This window comes from Charadrius vociferus, unplaced genomic scaffold (assembly GCF_000708025.1).
Source record: "Charadrius vociferus isolate BGI_N301 unplaced genomic scaffold, ASM70802v2 scaffold248, whole genome shotgun sequence".
NCBI classification, from domain to species: domain Eukaryota; kingdom Metazoa; phylum Chordata; class Aves; order Charadriiformes; family Charadriidae; genus Charadrius; species Charadrius vociferus.
Window position 1 is genome coordinate 986,962 of NW_009649851.1, and position 21,029 is coordinate 1,007,990.

Sequence of the window (21,029 nt, forward strand, 5' to 3'; positions counted from 1 at the left end):
CACATGCTTGATATAATCACTCAGTGCCTTTAGAAAGGGTTTTATACCTAATATGGACAAAAAAGGGCTCTGCTTTTTCAGAGATGTGACGTGTAGTGAGCAGGTTTGGGTCCAGAAATAGACTCATCTGTATTCACTTAGCTTTGGTATTTTTTTGTGGTCTTTATTATAACAGGCAGGCACCTGCTGACTGTCCAAGTCTGGATTGCAATATTCAGATTTAAAAAGCACAGCTACCCTTCTGTTTCTCTTGATTGACATCTGTGTGGCATGTAAATGTCAAACACACCATGAGCAAGTTAATCACTGTATCAGCAGAGTCTAATGATGAGACAAAGATACAAATATATTCGCCTTCTATGTGGATACAGAGGAGATGATCAGCCACTTTGGCTAAATGTACAAGTGGGCAGAAGCTGATGGAAACAGTGACTGAGCTCCTATATCACAGAGTCGTTAGTAGAGATGATTCTGTCACTTCTGCATGTCAATAATGTATGACTGCGTAAAGAGGCGAAGTGATGCCAAGTGACTCTTTTACAGCCACTTTTCACTCCATGTGGTACAAGAGCAGCTGACTTCACATGATGCAAGGAAGGAGGCGGCCTCGCCTATTGTCTCACACCTTCCTCTCAGGTTTTTGCTGCTGGGGTACTGGGGTTTGCTAGCGTACCTGCAGCTGTTCTGTGCTGTGATGGATGTAGCTCCTGGACGAGGCAACACCAGGACTCATTGCGTTGTGTCTTGGGACTACATGTGGCTGCATCTGAAGTTAACAAGCTGCCCTGTTAACATAAGTTAAAATAACAGCCCCTAGGAAGTGTGTGCCTGCTGATCTGGTGAAAATCAGTTGCAACCACACAAAACCAGAATGCTGCATTGCAGCTTATTAAAAATACAGTGGGAAGCTGCTATGCATGGATGTCACTGCCGTCTGTGCACATTGTACACATGCAGGACACAAGCAGATCATCTCTCTCCTCTGAGGACCTTGCCAGTGAGGATGGTTTTTCTAAAGTGCTCAGCATTGGCCTAATTCTACTTCTTTTCCAGTACGTAAGCTGAATCCAGCCGGCGATTGCACCCTTCTTCACACACGGTGCTGACGGGCCTTTCCTTGCAGTGGTATAGGCAGGGTTGCGGAGTCCCGTCAGTATGCTGAGGGACTACACAATTTTCATGCCAATTTAAACCTTCTCTAGGAAATATCTTCAATAGGATGGTTACAGAAGACGGTCTTTATGGGTTGGGTTTCTTTTGGAGAGTGGGGAGGATGTGCGTCATTGATTCATACTAGCCACTGTTTAAGTTATTTAAGAGTTTCGTGTATTAATCTGAGGAAGTTAATGATTTAGCTCATGCAGCTTGCCTTTGTTTAGGTCTCTGAGCTTGCTTGCTGTAAGTTGAGCTCTCTTTGAACATCATGGAGTGAGTGGGGAACTAAAGCCATCATAACCTCCCTTAGCATTGTAGTTCTCATCTCCCAGCACATGGCCCCAGGGTGGCCCCACTCCTTGTGCTGCGGCAGGAGCAGAGGACAGTGATAGCACCGGCATGAGTTACAGTCATAGTTAAATGTGCTTTTATGGCTGCAAGCTGGAGCGATATCGGAATACAGCTCCAATGCGCTGTGATTTCCAAAGTGGATAAGCACTATTTATGCTTTTTAGTTTCCTGTCTTATGGAAGAAATATGATGCTTTTCCAAGAGTAGCTATTTTGATGGAGAAACGGATAGTGAAAGATGTCACATGATGGCCAACTGTAACTGTGTGATCAGAGAAGTGTATTTCCTTATGCCTCCACATTAATATGTAATTTCAATCTCCTTTTTACTGTTATCAGCCAAGTGGAAAAGGCCCACGCTTACCTGAAGTTTATTGTGTCATCAGCCGGCTGGGGTGCTTTGACTTATTTTCCAAGGTAAGAAGATTTTTTTTTTTCAATGTTTCTTTTTAATTTGATTGTTTACTGAGACACATCCGCAGCTATGAACCAGACGAGAAGAATTTCTTTCTTTGATGGGAGATAACTGTATTTTACAGTTGCTGTTTTGGATATTCCATCCCTATTATTGGGTTCATCAAAGAATGTTTTATTACTTCTGTGACTGAGGCAGAACTTGATTCAAAAAACATCTGGGTGTCTGTATGATCTGGCTGACTGAAGTTTTTTCCATTGTTTTCTAAAGCCATTCTGTGCTGAGCTGTAATTCTTGGCATCCACAGTTTGAATGATGGGCCAGTACCACTTTTATTCCAATACCCCGTGGAATGATGCGGTTAAGAAAAAAGGTTATTTGATAAGTGAATTCTATATGCTTAACCCTATTAACATGTCTTTTTATCCTTAGGAGGCTAGGAAAGCATGGAAAATCTTTTAATTGGCTTCCAATGAATCCAAAGTTGCGCCATATGCTGATGTGGTTTACCTAGGTAACACATTTCTTTACACAAGCGTTTCAAGACAATAAGCAGGGTGTTGCAGCTAAACTGAGAGACTGAATAGCCATAGAAACAGTTAACTGCCAGTCAGCTCCAGAGCCACAAGCATTCTTCTTTTGTAAGGCAAAAGGTTATTAAAATTAACTATTAATAACATTTCTGATTGATTAACATTTGAAAAATCTCTCTAGCTGCCAGTTTAGGACCTCCTAGTCCTCTGACACCATGTCCTGCAAAATCCAGAGAGCACCTCAGAGTATCATACAGGATTTTCTGGTGATCTGTGGAGAACAATGGTATATCTAAGGTCAAATGGCTGCCTTCCCCTTTTCCAATTTTGATACAGTGTTCATAGAAATGTTATTTTAATTTGCCAGAGAATTCCACTTCAGGTATGGGAATTCTCACAGAACTTACACAGATTTTTCTTGTTCATTTGTATAGGAATAAAGTGGGAAAAAACATGTAAATCATTGAAGTTAATAAAAAACATAGCATTTATATTGTTCATATGATCTAATAATCATACAGAATTTTATCTTCAAAGCAGGTTTCAAGCTTTTGTAGATAAAACTTTGTTTAACACAAATCTTGTGTGAAGAAAAACAATCAGGTTCCAACAGTTAATTGCAATTCTGCTTCTGACGTCTTTCATAAAGCTCTGAAATCAAGGGTTTATAACAGTGTCTCTTAGACATAATATGTATCTAAACACAGATATCTGTGAGCAAAACAGAGTGCATTGTTCTGGGAGGATAACACAGCTCACAAAACTCATGGTATGGAGAGATGTCCTGAGGCTCTTTGTTTGCTTTTATGTTTTTATCTAATTTTGATAGTGCACTAATTTTCAAAGGAAAACTTGGGGGGAGGTGGGGGGTGGGAGAAAAAAAAATTACAAGGAAGGTCATTGCACCAAAATTGAAAATAGTCTGCTTTCCCAGTTCAATCTGTAACTTGAAAAAAAAGCATCTGATCATCCAGCCAAAATGAACCCAAGGTTGACAGATGAGTGGATGAGTGTAATTTCACTGGCTTTAGCAGGGGCTGTTCCCAGGCATTGTGGCAGGCAGGCCTTGGCCACACGGGCCTCAAATTGTTGGTCTGTGCATGATGGAAGTCTCCCACTCAGTTCCATATTGGGATCTGAGTGGGGCTGTAACACACCTGTGCTCTTTCTCAACTACTGAGCTCATGAAGGAGCTGGGCCACAAAAGGACCCCATTTGCACTGCAGTCTGGCCACAGCGGTACTGTCCTACAAAGAGCTGGTCATCTCCTGACCATACCAGCACCACAGTGGGAGCAAGGTGTGTGGCAGCACGCGGGGCTGACTCCAACCCTGAGCTGGATTTAGCACAGCTCTTCAGCACACACTCCAAGCACCGCATTTGGAAAGGGTTTGGACAAAACAGCTGTTAAATAAAGGAGGACGAGTGTGAGCCTTAGTATCCCTCTTGGTTTGGAAGACAGATGAGGTGTGGATGGAGACAGAAGTTCTTGAAAAGTGAGACAGTCTCTTTTTCCAGCCTAGTAAGAGGAACCTGGGCTGTCCTAATTGATAAACCCAGTCAAAGCGAGGAAAACGATCACGATGGTGCACTTTGCTGAATTAGTTAAAACAAGGAACAGTTGTCTTTACAGAAAAATGTGAGTGACGAAAGACCATGAGATATTAAACCTTGGATACTGTTTATCAGAAAAGCAAACGGAGTCCTCTGTTTCAAAATGTTTATCATCCTGTTTCTGATAGCCTGCATTATTTTCATCTTCCTCAAAGCCTTTTATGCTCATTGCTGTAATACCTACTGCTAAGACAGGCTTGAGAACCACAGATACCTTTACTTCCAGCCAGTTCATTTGGTCATGGTTTCAACAGATGTTTTCAACCATTTTATCTCCGAAGATCTCTGTTCCACTTTAATTTGGTTTAAGTGCTCCTTTTTATTTCTGTTGTGAAGGCTGTTGGGACAGGGATATGTCACATGGCCCCCAACTCCAGCAACATGAAGCACCGCATAGTGACTGCAGAAAAGGAGATGGGCGTTGGGCACATTACAGCTGCGTGCTGGCAGTGTGCAGGAGCACTAAGGGACCCGGGTCATAGCCTTGGTTCATCACTACTTCCCATTTGGGTAGCTAGTTTGTTTGGTGAGAATAGATGTTGTGCTGCAAATTACATGAAGAATGAAATTCTTATCTTCATTTATGGTTATCTGCCACTTCCACAGACTGGAATGCAAGCTAGGGTCAGCTTTGCTTTAGTTAGGTCCTTGCTATGTTGCAAGAAGGAAGGGGGAACTGTGCACCAGTGTATGCCTCTGCTGGCATTGGTGTCACTAGCTATTGTTGTAAGTTACCAGCTTGTGCTTAAGTATCTTTTAATGTTCTGTTTCAGTGAAAAGCGTTTCCAAGAGAAACAAGGGAAAATGCCTGGCTCAGACCCACTAACTCTTGTACGGCCTTTTGCTCTTGAGTGGTGGTTAAAAGATCACCATTTCAGGTCAAACCACTAACTGCTTCGAAGCTTGCTTTCTCATCATCTTTACGTTTATCATCTATATGGGCTGTCTAATGTGGGAAACCTTCGCTGTGATCTAATTTATGTTGGCCCATGTGACCAAAGAGAGAAGAAAATAATAGTCCTCTCTATCAGTAAGACGTTCCATCTGCTTATTTCAAAACTAGATCGCCTGCTGTGTGTCATGTCAAACAGAAGATGACCTTAATGCAGGCACCCAGCGTAAACAGCTGGGCATGCTTCATGAAGCTGCTCACAGCTGGCTCCAGCTCAGCACAGACTGCAATGTGGCTGCTGCCACCACAGCCAGGATTCTTCCAGGAGCTCTTTTCTGGTGGACCTCTGCTGGTATCATAGTGTGGCAGGGTTGCTTTCCTTGCTGGTCTGGCTTTTTCCTACCCTCTCAGTTGAAATGGAAGAGATGCCCAGGGCAGAAGTGTTTCTCCTTAATACAAATTTCAAGGTGTACCACTGATATGTGATGCTGGCCTGGTCTGCGGTCATGGGTTTTATCTTGATCTTTCTTTCCTACAGCTCACCCTGTTGTTCAGGCAAATCCAAACAACATAGACCCCTTTTGCCATGCTGACTCTTCTTTCTCCTTTCCATATTTGTTATTTCTTCGGTGTCTCCGTGTTAACTGCATTCACAAACACACTCCAATTTGTAACTGGAAAACATACCACTTTTAGGGTACGATCAAATCCCATGACTTTAATGGTAGTGAAGAAATGCATGGCAGAGAATTGAACTCAGACCTACCATGTGTTCAGGCATATGTGAGTCAAAAGATGCTTCAAAAGTGTATGTGGTGCTGACATGTTCTGTCTCTTTCTCTCTTACGTGTTACTAATGGATCAGATCCTGGATGAGGTTGAAAGGAGAAGGGGAATATCTGCTGCCTTGGTTTATCCATTTATGAGGAGTCTGATGGAATCTCCTTTTCCTGCACCTGGAAAGACAATCAAAGTCAAAACCTTTCTGCCTGGAGCTGGAAACGAGGTAAAAAGCAACTGCAAATATTAAAAGTCAAAGCCTTCCCCCTCACCACTCCAATATCAAACAGCAAAAGAAAAACAGGAGACTTATGGAAACTGCCAGGCGTGTGAGGTGGCACACCCTCAAAACGAGCAGTGCAGGAGCTGCACCAGCGTTGATATGCTGAGGCTAGTTCCCACTGATGATTAACAGTCAATTTATTGTTACATATTTGTTATTTTATGTTTATTATTAAGTTGTGTTTAAGAAAAACCCACAAACGACACAAATGTCCTAGTATGCCTGGCTGGTGTAGTTAACAGAACTACAGTGTTGCTGGGCTTTATCACAGTGATAACAAGCCAGTCTAAGTTTCCCATGCTGACTGTACTTAAACAGTTCAGCAGCCGGTTGTTATTGCAAACCTCATTACTGCTAGTCCTGGCCTTGGTAGGAGGAGTGACCAGCAGCATTTAAATGGCTCTTTTTGGCAATAAATACCCTTTAACTGGCCCTCAAAGAAATAGTCTGTATTTGGAAAAGCCTGTCATATGAAAGTTTTTGCATGTGTGTGTGCACACATATAATAGATTTCATTTCCTTCTATTACTGACTCAAGTAGCTAGAAGCCTAGCGTCATACAACATAGGCCTTACTAGAAAATGGCAATATTGGTGCCTTCCTTAAAAAGGTTTTTGTAACTTAAGGCTTGCTAGCGATTCGCTGTGTCAAATTCTGTTCTCTGCATGTCCTTATGTAAGTATAGAGTGGCTCCACTCAGATGGGCAAGCATGTAGACAAAATGCGTTATTGCAGATAGGAACAGAATTGGGCCCAGTTAGTGAAGCAGGAATAAAAATCCCCGCTAGGGTTATTTTACACTCCTGAAGGTTAGTTTTAAAGTACTATTACTATTTTTACATTGAATCATATTTTCTCCAAGTATAATGCCGCTGACTTGAATGCAGTGGGCCTGTAATGTCACTTGGTATGAAATGTAAAGCGTTCCTTGCATACGTGACTTGCAAGGCATGTTTAAGTCACAAGCGTTTCCTTCTGGAGAAGCAAAGGAAAATTAAAAGGCTGATTGGCATAACAGCAGTAAGATCTGATAATGCTTCTTTGATGTGAATATATCTGGGAACCATGGATCTGCAACTTCTCTATCCTCTGCTCAAGCTTCTGAACTCTCCTAGAGAAAAACACTGAGATAATTCCAAACAAACAAACAACTCTCTTCTGGCTGAGCTTTGCTCTCTGTTATGCTAGTACAAACTCGTTATTTAAATGGAATGCACTGGCTTAATTAGGAACAGAATCTTGTCCTTCCATTGTGGCTCCTCTGGCCTAAACAAAGATGATGATTAATTGGGAAGTAGACAGTATATTTCTTTGTGATGAGCAGACTGAAGCAGAAAGCTTTGCCAAGGCAACAGAAAACATCCATGGCATTTGTAAAAGCTGCCGTAACTTGCATTGCAACCTACCCTGCAGCAAGATTTTAGCGCTGGAAGTTTTGCAGTAAAACCAGCTCCTCATGATTTGGCGCATAAACATGATTTGAGCCTGCAATCCCGATGCTAAGGAATGGCAGTGGGCGCCTTTACTGAATATGAGAAAGGGATCGGCAGGCAGCAGTTCCCAAGGAGGTATTCATGGTACACCATCACTCCCCAATTTGATTCTTACTGCCATTTGAGGCAACAGCTGAGTGATGGGTATATAATACTCTGGCACCGTAATGTTTCTGTATTTCAGGATTTAAAAAATCAGATCTGTACATGAATACTGTTCTAACAGTGACTTTCTTTTTACAGTCCTGTGTTACTGATCACAAACAATATTACAACTAAACTGGTATGGACTGGATTTGTTTCCAGTATCCTGTGGTCTTGCTGCTGCTCATATCCTTAAAACAGTGTGTTTGTAAGGAATTTTGTTAGGGCTACTCAAATTTAAACCCAATACAGTATGCTCGCGGAATGTGGTATCATGTGCACGAAAACATAAAAGTGGTCTGAAGCGATAAAGTGATGGTGATTTTTGGACATATGGAAAGAAGGAGATGTATATATGTTCCTGTTAATATGTCTTCAGAGATTTCAACACTGCTTCAAGTTGGTCAACTTTTCCCCTTTCCCTTCTGTTTCCTCAAATTCCTCAGTACTTCATCATTTACTGTCTTGCACTTCATATTTTTCTCTCTCTGTGACTCTCTTCTTCATGTTATTTTTCCTTCTTCTTTTTTCTGTCCTCCACTTTCAAGTTCCACATCTGAGCATGTCAATTGCAGAGTAAAAGGAAGATATAACAAAGAAATCAAGCAAAAGGCATTTGAGGAAAGGAAGGAGAGGGCCTGAGGTCATGGATGAAGTGTGAAAATTAGACTTTAAAGGGATGTCACAAGTCACCATCTAAGACCTTGTCCTGACTCCCCAGTTAAGTATATATATATATATGTATATATTTTTATCACAAAAAAGGTTTTAAACATTATATAATGAATTATGCATCACAGAAGAGTGAAAATGAAGTAAATTGGGTTTAAAATTTGCTCAGTCTTCAAGTTCAGTCCCTGGCTTCTATCTAGATGTGAATTTGAATCGCTAACCAAGTTTATAACCAAATTTACCTTGTCTTTATGGCTGTTTTAACCCTGTAAGCTTCCAACTCCAGTGTTCCCAGTTTGTTACTTGCTTCCTACTGTTGACTCAGCCAAGCTTTACATCTCTGACAGGGTGTTTAGAGGGCAGAATTATGCTTCCCTCGGAAATGACAGCAGATCTAATGTGCACAACTCTATTCTGGGAACAATGAGTTGATAGTGAATTGTGTAATACACCATTTCTCTGGAGTGCTGTGCCTCCAGCCTCAGTTTACAAACGAGGATGGGTGTCGTTCTCCATGTCCTGTCAATGGGCAAGCACGGAGCGGTGCTGGAGGGCCCGGCCCGGGGTGCCGAGCACCCCTGATGCTGTCAGCCCTTACCAGTGATGCTGACTGATGTTTGTTGGATGTGTTCAGGTCATTGAGCTGCGGCGGCCCATGGACTCGCGCCTGGAACACGTGGACTTTGAGTGCCTTTTCAAGTGCCTCAGCATTCGTCAGATCATCAGGATCTTTGCTTCTCTCCTGTTGGAAAGGCGTGTGATTTTTGTAGCAGATAAGCTCAGGTAAGTGGCAAAGGGACCTGAACGACGCATACAGTACTATTTCTGGAGACCAAAAGCTCTATGAAATGTCCAGAATGGTTGTCAGATGTGAGGATCCTCTCACTGTATGTTTCAAATATTTTTTACATCAATGGAAGTTATTTGCATCAGGTGAGGCACACATTTGCTAGCAGTCACTAGCTATGAGCCACTTGTTCTGTCTTACTTTGCCATCTGTAAAGTGGTGATGCCAATTGTCACCTGCTTCATAGTCAGCAAATGTTTGCACAGTGTTTTGAAGCAATATAGTCATAGCAATATTTCACTTCAGGTTTTGGAACAGTAGAAGAGATCGTCACTGAGGTGCTTTGACTTGTGGCCATGCAGTGCAGCCAGGCAGAGAAATGGGGTGCGGAGACTTCACCTGGTTTGTTCCATGCAGTGCAGAGAGTTTATAATGGGGCTAAGTTTCAAATCCTGCGCTACCAAACCCATTCAGTGGGAGTGTTAAGAATGCTATTATGGTCCATCCCAACTAGTCAGGATATTTTTCCTGGTGCTCGCATGACCTGAAAACATTTGCTTTCCAAAGCTCCATCTTGGGCTCCTTGCTACATCCTTTCAACATACCTCTTACTTCCCTGCCCTTTGATTGCAGTCTCCTCTCCTTGGCTCCTCTGAGGCATGTACTCACCCCAAGGTGTAAGGAGGCCTTTTACCAAGGAAATGGGAGCTCTGCGTGTGCTTCAGCCTTGCCCCGCAGCAAAGAATCATCCCTTTTTCAGATGCTTGTGTACTCCATATAGAAAAGTGTGGACATTGTAAAGAAGATGTTCTTTACTGTGGCATGGTAAATAATAAGAGATGGCAATTAAAAATAAAGACTGTAATTTATTAGACTCAGGAACATCCAGCATCTTTTAAAAGGACAAAAAAAGACTGTATGGGTGGTTAAAAACACAGATGGATCTACCCAAACAAACTCTGTTAAACACTTTATCAGCCTCGACCTTCTCTGAATGACCGCCAGAAATAATAGCTGCACTTAGTGGCCGCCAGTGTATATAATAGCAAAAATACTTTGCATAGTAAAAGCTTTACAACCTTTAGGGGAGAATTTCTTAAAGCTGCAGACCCTTCTCAGGTTATAAAGTTACTTCCTTAGCAGTCTTTTTTGTTGTCTAGAAAAACAGGAACATTTTATTTCTTCCCTTCCCTTGTCAGTAACCCTTAGTTTGAATGACCATTTGGGATGACTTAATTTCACATAAACTCCTGTTGAGAATTGTGTAGCTAGTCCAGGGTTTCTGCAGTACTTTAGCAGATATGTGAGTCATGCCATGAATATTGGGGCAGGTGGCTTTTGAAAATGCTGTTGGCGTGTTCCTTCTGACTCTTTTTCTAGAGCATGCTTAATTACATCGTTCTGTCTGTTTCTGTTTTACCGTTCATTTAGCAGAATTAGTGGCACCCACAAGTCTGACTGTAACTCAGTGTGGCACAGGTCTGCGTTCCTTCAAATGGCACAATGGTTTGAGTGGAAAGTCACAGAAATGGTACAGAGAAAATGAGGGCTGTGCTGTAGTGCTGCCAACTGTTGCTCTGCTTCAGAGTTCCCAATTACTCCTTTGTAATGTTGTCCTGGTTTGGCAAAGTACCCCATGCCTTGATCCATCGGCCACAGGCACAGTACTGTGGGGATGGCTTGCTGCAGGAGACATTCTCAGCCATGAGGGCTGGGACAGAAAGTAGCTGTTCCCTGGAGTGTTTCGCTGGGATAGCTGGCCTTACCAATGTCATATAATGCTTCTGGGCACTGTTCAGAGAAAAGAAGCAACAATTAAACCTACTTTGACAGGCTTAAGGCAGCTTGGCTTAGAAAACGGTCACATTGCTGATGCTGATGCTGAGGGCTCATGGTAACCCGGGACTTCATCAGGTAACCAGAGTTTTATACTCATTGCAAGCCTGACTGGAAGCTAAAAGCTCAGGCTTGTCTGTGCAATTACTTTTCTCCCAAGGGCTCCCTAGTCTCACAGACCTCAGAGCAGAGGATAACAGAGTCCTGCTTACACGCAAAGCTCTGCTGCTCTCCCTTTTGGCACACTAAAATAGGCACCAGCACCAACAGGAACCAGAAATGATAAAGATACCTTTCAGCAAACACATATCCAAACATTGCGCTCTCCTGCAGTTCTGCAGTGAAGTGTTGTTTCTGTCGTGAGAGTGAGCCATTTGGTTGGGGACCATTAGCACATACTTTGAGAAAGGACAGGATTCAGGTGGATCCAAGAGGCTTGTGTGGTTTTGTGGTTGCTCCTGTAAGAAGGGACAGAACCTTTCTTACAAAAAGGTTTATATCCATATACTTTATTAGATTCACATGTACCCTTTACTATATACATATACTTCGTTTTGTTTAAAAAGACTATGACAAAATCTGATGTGGTAGATAAGGCCCTGGATTAAGACTTGAGAATCCTGAGCTCTCCTTCTGAAACCTCCAACCTGCTGTGTGACACATGCTGGAAATGTAGCTCCTCTTTCTTATCTTTTGTCTGGTCTGTGTGGGATCCTAAACACTCCAGGACAGAAACTGCTTGTTGCTCTGTGGTGCATGCAGCTCTACTTGATACAGTGTGGCCCCTCTCAGCATGGGGATCGAGGAGGTACGGTAAAATAGAAACTAATAATGAGTCCTTTGATAAAGGCCTGGAGAAAGTGACAGTGGATTTAAATGCAATACTTACTGAGGTTTTCATGGTTTAAATGGGGATGAAGTCTAAAATGAAACACTCTGGCTTTGAGCTAATAACTGTCTGTCTTGGAACCTTTGCCTTGTCTGACGTGAATTTTGTTTATGGGCATCACGGCTGAAACTGAAGAATTTTACCAGTAATGTGGAAAAAAAAGAAGTGAAATATCTTACAGGTCCAGTCTGTGGGCCCAAAGAACGAGAGCAGGAAATTAAAAAGATTTTACAAGGGTTTGATTTCTGCATGTACCCAAAAAGTAGATTAGAAATAAATGATGTTGAGGTTTAGGCTTCAAACAATGAGATGCAATGGGCTTTTGCGGCTGCCTGTTTAACAGGTCTCCAAGCAATAAAAGATTTCACACATTATGCATGTTTGGGAAAGTCATGCCTAGTGAAGTGAGATTCATTCAATAAATTGTTATTTATGGTCCTTCTAGTGCCCAGAATGTGAAAATTTATAGCCCTTGATCTTTGTGCAGAAGAGGTTGCCATTTTTCAATGCAGAAAGTGATGCTACCAGCAATGAGGAAACAGTAGTAAAGTTTTGAATGACAGGATTGATGGGTTGCCTTGGTTAGGTATGGTTAGGTATGTGCAGGTAGGTTTGGGATTTTTTTTCCAATAAGTTGTTTTTCTGCTTGAAATTGGGGGAATAAATCCCTAGGGCTATTTGCTCATCTTCAAAAATGAATTTGAATCTGCCAGCAACCTGTCAGTATTTTGTTTTCCATGAACAGTCAAGAAGACAACAGAGAAGTAAAGTTAACAATAGAGAAACTTGGAATAATAATAACAACAATAACAACAACAACAACAACTCATAAAGGGGTAGTTTTAAGCTCCAATTCCTTAAACATCTGCTGAAAGAACAACTGAGATGGTATGTCCCATCCCGGTTCCAATCCCTGTCCCAGCTGGGAGTCCCTATTTATGCTCCCAGCATTCTGGCTGTTCACCCAAATGCTGAAACAGTCCCATGACTGCCGTCTGCAAAGGGAGAGCTGCTGTAGCGCAGCCCTCTGGGGTTTGGAAGGCTAGGCAGCAGATGCAAAACCCGGGGGTTCTGGGGCTCAGGGAACATTGGCATTGCTGCAGGCACAAAGGTAGCAACAGAAAATAAATAGAAAGCAAACATTGGAAGAAAAATATTTCTCTGCTTGTTTTCGTTTTATGCTGGGGAAACAAATTAATGAACATGTTTGCTGAGGAGGTGATGTATCTCCATGTGTGTGAGAACAGTCTCTTTACCTTTTTCCCTGAATGTTTGGAGAGGGGGAAAGGAAGGCCTTGGGCATCTCAGTGTCCCTTTGTTACAACCCCATTTTTTTTTATAAATAAAAACCACTCTTGCTGTAATCCACTGTATTGTGAAGGACTCTGAGCACAGTTTGCTTCCAATTTCACATGTGGTCCAGTCCAACGCCAGCTGAAGTCAGTGGGAGTGTTCGGATGAGGCTTGTCTTTTGCTGTAGATCTAAATTCTAGAATATTCCTTTCAGTGGCCTTTCTGAAGCTTTGGGGGCTGTGAAAGGCTTCTACAGAGTCCCTGTTCTTGTAAAAGACACAACTTTTCATAGCTGTGAATTTTGTTTTTCTATGAGATATTTCAGCTACTTCTCCGTGAAGCAGAAGTGTGGGCTTCAAAGAAAAAATCTCCGTTGACAGCAATGGGTTTTATGCTCCCAAACCATCTGGCGAACTTGGAAACGTACCCCAAGGCAAAGGTGGGCCAGGCACGTCTCTAAGTGGCAGTGCCAGCTCAGGAAGTCCCTCCTGCTCCCTGGGTTTGCTCCTGCCCTGTGCCATGCTCTCCCTCGCTCAGGAGGCTGTGCCGGCCCAGCCGCAGTAGGAATTACTCATTTTGCAGAGTTTCTTCAAACCAGATGGGCCCCTTGGCCAGGTCACACCAGGAGCTCCTGTGCTGGGAGAGGGGCAGAGCAGAGGGCTGGATGTGGGCAGGAGCATTGGGATGGGCACGCTTCAGTGTGGTGTTGCCACTGAAAGGTGCCTATCATGCACCATCCTCAGGTGTGAGCCAGCTGAATTTACAATATCTCATGAGATATTGTAAATTTGTGAATAAGCCCACAAGTTTTTACTTGTGTGGAAGGGAGATCTGAGGGAATGAGGCTGAGGCAAAGTTGGATGACAGCCAACTTCAGTGCAGCTAAAGCTCCTGCACATCAGTGTCTTCCTCCCTTAGGGATGGCCACAGGTGACTTTGTCTTCCCAAGGAGATTTTCCTTCCATGTTTCTTTGTCCCTCTACCAGTACACACCCCTGCCCCAAAATGGACTAGCAGTTGCACCTAGTGTTCTGCAGCCCCCCTAAAACCCTTCTCTGCAGCGCTCGCCCCATGAAGTCAAGAGGTGCTGTTGCAAGCAGAAGCTGGCCACCTGTGAGGTGGGAAGATTTTGTCCTGTTAAGGATAAAAAACTTTAATCCTGTTAAGGACAAAAACCTCCCTACCCCTCCCCTAAGTATTTTGGACTACCAGGAGGAATCTGTCTTCCAGCACTACTGTAGAAAATCCAGGCGGATCCCAGACCTGACCAAAGGTTATGGGCTCCAGACAGAAACACTGACTAATACAGGACAGAAGCATAAATATGTAAATAGTGGGAGAAGTCATCCCGCAGGCATGTCTCTGTTAATTTTGTGGAGGGAAAGGGGAGCAGAGTGTACTTGTATTCAAGGGCAAAGGCTTTCAGAACAAACAACGGCATTTCCCTAATCTCATGGACAGAGACAGCGTAGGGCTGTCCGTGTTACGCCTGGGACGTTTGAGGAGCGATGACGCTTGTCCTCATATTTGAATCTGTTGTTCTGGGAGTCGTGAGGCCAAGCTAGAAAGCAGCACAGTTGGCAGTTGGGGGGCAACCTGGTCCCAGTCTCTCGGTACCTACCTAGAAAAACAGTATTAGGGATCCTTTAATCTAGCAAATGAAATCATAGCATGATCTTGAAGCTCAAGTTAAAATATGCAAATTTAAATAGGAGATAAGTGGCAATGGTTTAGTAGTAAGAGTAAACTATTGTTCCTCAGCCCTGTAGCAAGGTCAAGTGGAAAAGCAAGAGAAGCTAAACTTTCGGGCAGATTACTAAAGTGGGAGATAATTCCCTATTTCCTTATTGTATATTTTTTACTAACAAAAGTAGGGTATAATTCTTACAAACTAATCACAGCAATGATCGGCCTGACCAGGCCCACCTGCTGCCTGGGAATGCTTCTTTCCAGTAGCCTGTTAGATCCTAACACTTGTAAAATCTGCCAACCTGCAGGTTAAAATGTAAAAACGTGTGTGTTAGGACAAAGAGAGAAAGTGTGCTCAGTAAACAGACAGTGAACTTTGGCCAATAATAAAGATTTTCTTTACTTTCCCCGTCACAAAAACCTCCAAAAAAAAAGGTGAGAGAAATCTGATGACAAACACATGCCAGAAACCAGCTTGTGAGGGAGAATTTACTGTTGCTGATCTCTAACTGGTCTGTACCATTTCTGAGCACGTGCTACAGGAGATACAACTATGTCTTTTCTTGGTCACAGCTAGCACAGCCCTATATTGAGCTCTATATCCAGTTATTTGCCTTAGGGAAAGCTTTGTTTTAGTTATCAGCTGTGCATCGAAGACGGAGATGTTTAGAGATGCAGGCTGCTGTACCTGTGGAATGTGTAATAGCTCCCAGATCTTCTGTCTAAACCCAGGAGAAATACAGATGGCTGACATTTCTTCTGGTGTTTTTTCATCCAAATATCTTGAATTGCTTTCTTAATACTGTCAGGATTATTGTGCTTGTCTGGTCTGACACGCTGAACATGAGCTAGAGAATTTCTTCCAGTAATTTCTGCAGTGGTAGGAATGAGCCCTTGTATAATTATCCAATATGTAATCGTGCCTAGTAGACAGAATTTATTCTACAGCAAAAACATCCATTTCTCATGTAAGTAACCAGAGAATTTCCATTTCCTCCTGTGAGAGCCAGATCAGCCCCCACTGAGAAGGGATTTAGAACCTGCGGACCACCCCTGCTTCACCTAAGGGACAACAGCTTGCAGCTCCTGTCATCTTTTATAAAAGAAGCATCCTCTGGAGTCTGTCTGAGTCTCTGTTACCTACCCTGCAATGGCTTTTCTTTTGTGACACTTTGGTTTATTGCAGTCTGCTTGCTCTACGAAGCATCACTAAGTAGCAACATATATACTTTTAAAAAAATTAAAACTTCTATAACGTAAGGTGTTCAATGTGATGTGAAATTGGTGGTTTAAGGTAACTAGCAGAGCTGTCTGTCAAGATTTTTGAGAGAAGTTTTGCACTTTATTCCCCCTCTCAAGAGATACATTTTGTACCACTTGGATTACATTTCTCTGGCACTCAGATTGTGTGATGGCTGATGCCAACAGAGGGAGCTGTACGTGGGCAGTAGGAAAACGTGTGTCAGTCAGAAGAGACAGTCCAAGAAAGAAAATAAATTTTCTGAGTCTCTGGTTTGTTTAAGATTCTGCATTTCCAGAGAAAAGCAATCTAATAATTACATTTTTAACATGCAGTAAACTTTGATGGCATTTTTAATATGATATATCACAATAAGAGTAGAGCTTGTATGATGTTCCTTTTCCTCCTTTCCTCCTGTCCTCCTTTCCAGTGGTATTTATTCATGTCACTTCAGGCTTTGGCCAATGCTCTACAGCAGGAGAACATAATCATTTTTCCACTTGCGATTTGTGCAACAAAATTCTCTCTCCCTTCTCCATGAAAGGGAATGGGATAAGAAGACGACCATGTTGTTTGGTAGTTCTCTTCTGCATTGCTTATTTGCACAATAACCATATGGCAGTAAGTTGCAACATTTTCCTAACTGGGCTTTTAGGTCCCCACAAGGGGATTTAGACAGATTCCCTCTTTGCAGCTTTTGAACGAGAAGGATTAGGGGGTTGGGGCTGTTCTTCTCCTCCTTTCTCACTACCTAGAAAAATTCTTCATCCTACTTTACAGCTGTCATGTTGTTAACAGTGCAATGATTGCCTGTGAATCTGAAACCACCAGTGTGAACATTAACAAGGACTGGTGGGAACAAAGGTCCCAGTGTGGAAAGAACAAGTAGTTAACACTCCTCTGGAGCACCTGGGCCAGAACCAGTTTTGTTAAGGATTTATGCTAAGAAACTGTCCTGCAGGAAGGGACTGAATAACTCTGTGGGCACTAAGGATAACTTTCCACTTTCAAATGTTGAGTTTTTTTCGTGTAGCCACCTGACAAAGCTTGGGCAGGTGGCTGATGTGTCAAAGCAATGACTTTTTGCCAAAAATCCCATTTGCTTGAGCTTTGTGGAAAGTATGGTTGAACGCCTGTTACTTGAAAAGCCAAATCCTTGTTCTGAAGGGCACTTTGCATGTCTCTTTCTCCAGGGGCTTTCATGTGCCTCTCTTATGCACAAGCATTACAGGAGCAAAAAATGATGTCTTTGTTAAAACCATATTCCCCTTTAATGAACTTTTCTCTGCTTTCTTTTAAATTAAGTACTTCAAAGTTATTCTCTGAGAGAGAGATCCCCTGACAGTGTATTCTCTGGTCTGCAGCTCTCAGCTCCCTGTGATGCAACCTTGATCTGTGCCATGAGCCAAGGTTGTGCTTTGCAGGTTACCTGTGAGACCTCAGACTCTCTGTCATTCAGGTGTTCAGGAAGGTGGGAGCTGGATTCTGAAAATTCAGCTCTTAATGAAGTAAAATAATTTACTAATTTGTGTAAAGTTATGATAACTTTTGGAAATTTTCATAAAATATCTGTCTTCCAGTATCTAGATAAAAACCAAAAAGAAACTCTCCTGTATAGTCTAAATGAACCCTGTACTTACTTCTTCTTTGATCATATCCCCTAATGAGCTGTGTAATTATAAAACATTGAAAATCTGAATTACTTTAACAGACTGACAAATACAGTGGCTTTAACATAGGAACCCCTGAGAGCACATCATATTTCAGTCCATCTCTGTTTAGCTGGGAGACATCATCCCAGCAGGGTAGACAGCTACCGGGTGCTGGCTGCTGCTGATGTCGCCTCCTGGCTGCGCTATGGCATTGTAACATACCTGCTTATTCCTTAAGCCGTTGACCGTAAATTGCAGTTAGGTACAGACTGCTGCAGCAGCCCTCCTGCACAAAAACACGGTATGCCAGGAGCATCACAGGTATAGTCTTTTGTCTCTTTGTTGTCATCTTAGAAAATACTAAAATTTAAGTTCCTTGCTTTTAGCATGTATCTTAGCACTGTGTCCAGTGTATCAAAATAATACCTGAAGTTATGTGACGTTCTCTGTTCTGGTATGATGGGACATTTATGGTGATGGAAAAGCTTTTCTGTCCATGTGCTTCTGAACAAACTTTCATGGGGTTGCGATGAAAAGATAGGCAAGCACTGTGAGGGTCCCTCACCCCTTCTGCTCCACATTGCCTGGTGTACCTGTAATGCGCTGTGGAGACATGTTCAGGTAACTACAGTGACGCTGCTGATGCAACGTACTAGTAAGATAAGATAGCACAAGACAGGAGAGGATGTTGTAAGCTTAAGCTAAAGGGGATGTGGTTAGAGAAGAGTATATGGATGAAGATGTTGCCCACTCAATTTTATGTAACGTATGATAAGGAGGGACCAGAAAGAGGACATGGACAATGATGCAAACTGTTGGGAAAATCTTCTCCATGAATTGTGCTTGTTGACACGGCGGCGTGGCAAACCATGTCTCTGTGAATTAAGGTCATAGAAAACAAGTCCAGAAACTGGGTTGTAACCACTGTGTTTAACATTAAAAATGTCCTACCCGGAATCATCAGTAGCACAGAGAAATCAGTGCCTGAGCTCTCTGTAACTCACCTTCAGTAGTCACTGGAGTCTGTCCCAAAACTAACTGTGTCACTGATGCCCCACTGATAGGAACTGCAGCACTGCTTTTGCTGGACAGGTAAAGCCATATTGTGATTCCTTTATAAGAATTTGACGAGCGTGGCTTTTCTCAGATTGCACTGTAGGAAGCACCAGATAAAATCTGAAGCGTGACTTATTTCTTGCAAAACAAGGTTTGGGTTTGGCTCATTTTCATGGGGGAAAAACCCACCATTTGAGGGGTGTGAGGGTTAAGTAGCTACACTCTTTGAGTTGTAAGCATAGTTAAAAAGATTCTGCAAAGGATGATAACTGATAATTGGGCTGATGTGATGTGGAAAATATGCACTTCCTCCTCCGTCTGTGCCCCTCTCTCCCTGCCAGTGTTGTCGCTGAGGTCTTGTTTGCACTCCGTGAGGCATCACAAAGGTCATTTGCAGCAAACATGTCAGCATTCAAATTAGGGGAGCCACTGTGACTTGACTCTGCCTTTCACCCTTGGCAAAGGCATGGTTAGGTTCTCACTTCTGCCCCAGGCTGCTGCTGGCACAGGGGGGAAGCCTGGCTCAGGAGGCGAGGCAGCAGTGGATGGATCCTGGAGGCTGACAGGCACAGTGCAATAGCAGTGCTCCCGGTTTGCTTAAATCAGTCACCCACCCTGGGAAACATTCATTTCTTGAATCATATTTTTCCTTTGTCAAGCTCCTGTGCAGAGTGTGGGATTTCCACCTGCTTCCGGACTAGGACTGAGTCATTAGCTCACTGCTAAGACTGGGTAATATATGTTACAGTCCATCACAGACAGGGGAGATCTCTCATTTGTGCTTTAGAGAGCTCTTTACCCAGTTGTAGAGATCGACTGTAGCAGTATTTGTTGTAGTGTGTGTAATGATTAAGTTATGAAACGTTCAGAACTGGCTGCTGCATTTGAGTTGGCCCTGTCATGGTTTAACCCCAGACGGGAACCAAGCACCACACAGCTGCTCACTTGCTCCCCCCACGGTGGGATGGGGGAGAAAATCAGAAGAGTAAAAGTGGGAAAACTCGTGGGTTGAGATAAAGACAGTTTAATAAGTAAAGCAAAAGCCGTGCACACAAGCAAAGGAAAACAAGGAATTCATTCACTGCTTCCCACGGGCAGGCAGGTGTTCAGCCATCTCCAGGTATCACATGTAACAGTTACTTGGGAAGACAAATGCCGTAACTCTGAACGTCTCCCCCTTCCTTCTTCTTCTCCCAACTTTATATACTGAGCATGACATCACGTGGTATGGAATATCCCTTTGGTCAGTTGGGGTCAGCTGTCCCGGTTGTGTCTCCTCCCAACTTCTTGTGCCCTCCCAGCCTACTCGCTGGTGGGGCGGTGTGAGGAGCAGAAAAGGCCTTGACTACTTAGCAATGACAAAAAACACCAGTGGGCTGTCAGCACCATTCTCATCCCAAATCCAAAACATAGCACTATGCCAGCTGCAAGTAAGAAAGTCAGCTCCATCCCAGCCTAAATCACAACAGGTCCAAATGGATTTGGCTCACCATGATCCTCACATGAATGATGTGTGTTCCTCTCCGTTGTGATTACATTTACATTAGGAAGTTCCCTATTTTATTTAGACACTAGGAGCAGAGCTTTCTATTGGCACGTCTCCCTTGACATCAAGAGAAAAGGTAACCTAAAATATGCACATACAGATTTGTCTATATTTCCTGAAAGGAAGGATGTCAGGTATTGATCAGAGATACAGTATTTGCCGCACACTTTAGGCCAACTACTGAAGACCTCATGTTGTGACTCTTAGTTTACCTCTTACTTAAGTGTTTGCTTTAAAAAATATATCACAATGCAAAATATTACTCTGGCTTTTACAGACTAAACTCACTCAATTTTCCATGTAATACACACCCATTACTTTGATTTTAAACATCTCATAGTTTATTCTAGAGAAAGGTCAGAGTTGGTAACAGGAAATTCAGAAAGTTCAGAAGCCTCTTTCGAGTTATGTATGCGACGACTCCATCCTAAACTTCCTGCAGCTACCCAGATTTTCACAGATTTACCTGAAGGTCAGGTGAGGAGAGGTGCCTCGGCAGTGGTACAGGGGAGTCTTCCTCCCTGTGTACCCCTACATGGAGGTGGGCCCTTTACAGGATTCTGCCACAGGGAGGTTGAAATCTAATTATTTAATTAAAAAATAAATTGCATTATTAAAAGTTAATAAAAATAGTATTAATATATTAAATTAAAATTATTTAATAGCTTAAAAAATTACAGTCTCTACTTCCAAACCACCTTATAAAGGCT

The 21,029-nt window shown here is 42.7% G+C and overlaps 1 protein-coding gene across 1 annotated transcript in view; it reads left to right on the forward strand.

Moving 5' to 3' along the window:
• ST5 (suppression of tumorigenicity 5) overlaps positions 1–21,029 on the forward strand; it is a 98,800-nt gene that overhangs the window by 64,397 nt on the left and 13,374 nt on the right. The window contains exons 11-13 of the mRNA XM_009890954.1: positions 1,845–1,922; positions 5,825–5,965; positions 8,966–9,114. Of these exons, the coding sequence (XP_009889256.1) occupies positions 1,845–1,922; positions 5,825–5,965; positions 8,966–9,114 (368 nt within the window). The remainder of the gene's footprint in view (positions 1–1,844; positions 1,923–5,824; positions 5,966–8,965; positions 9,115–21,029) is intronic.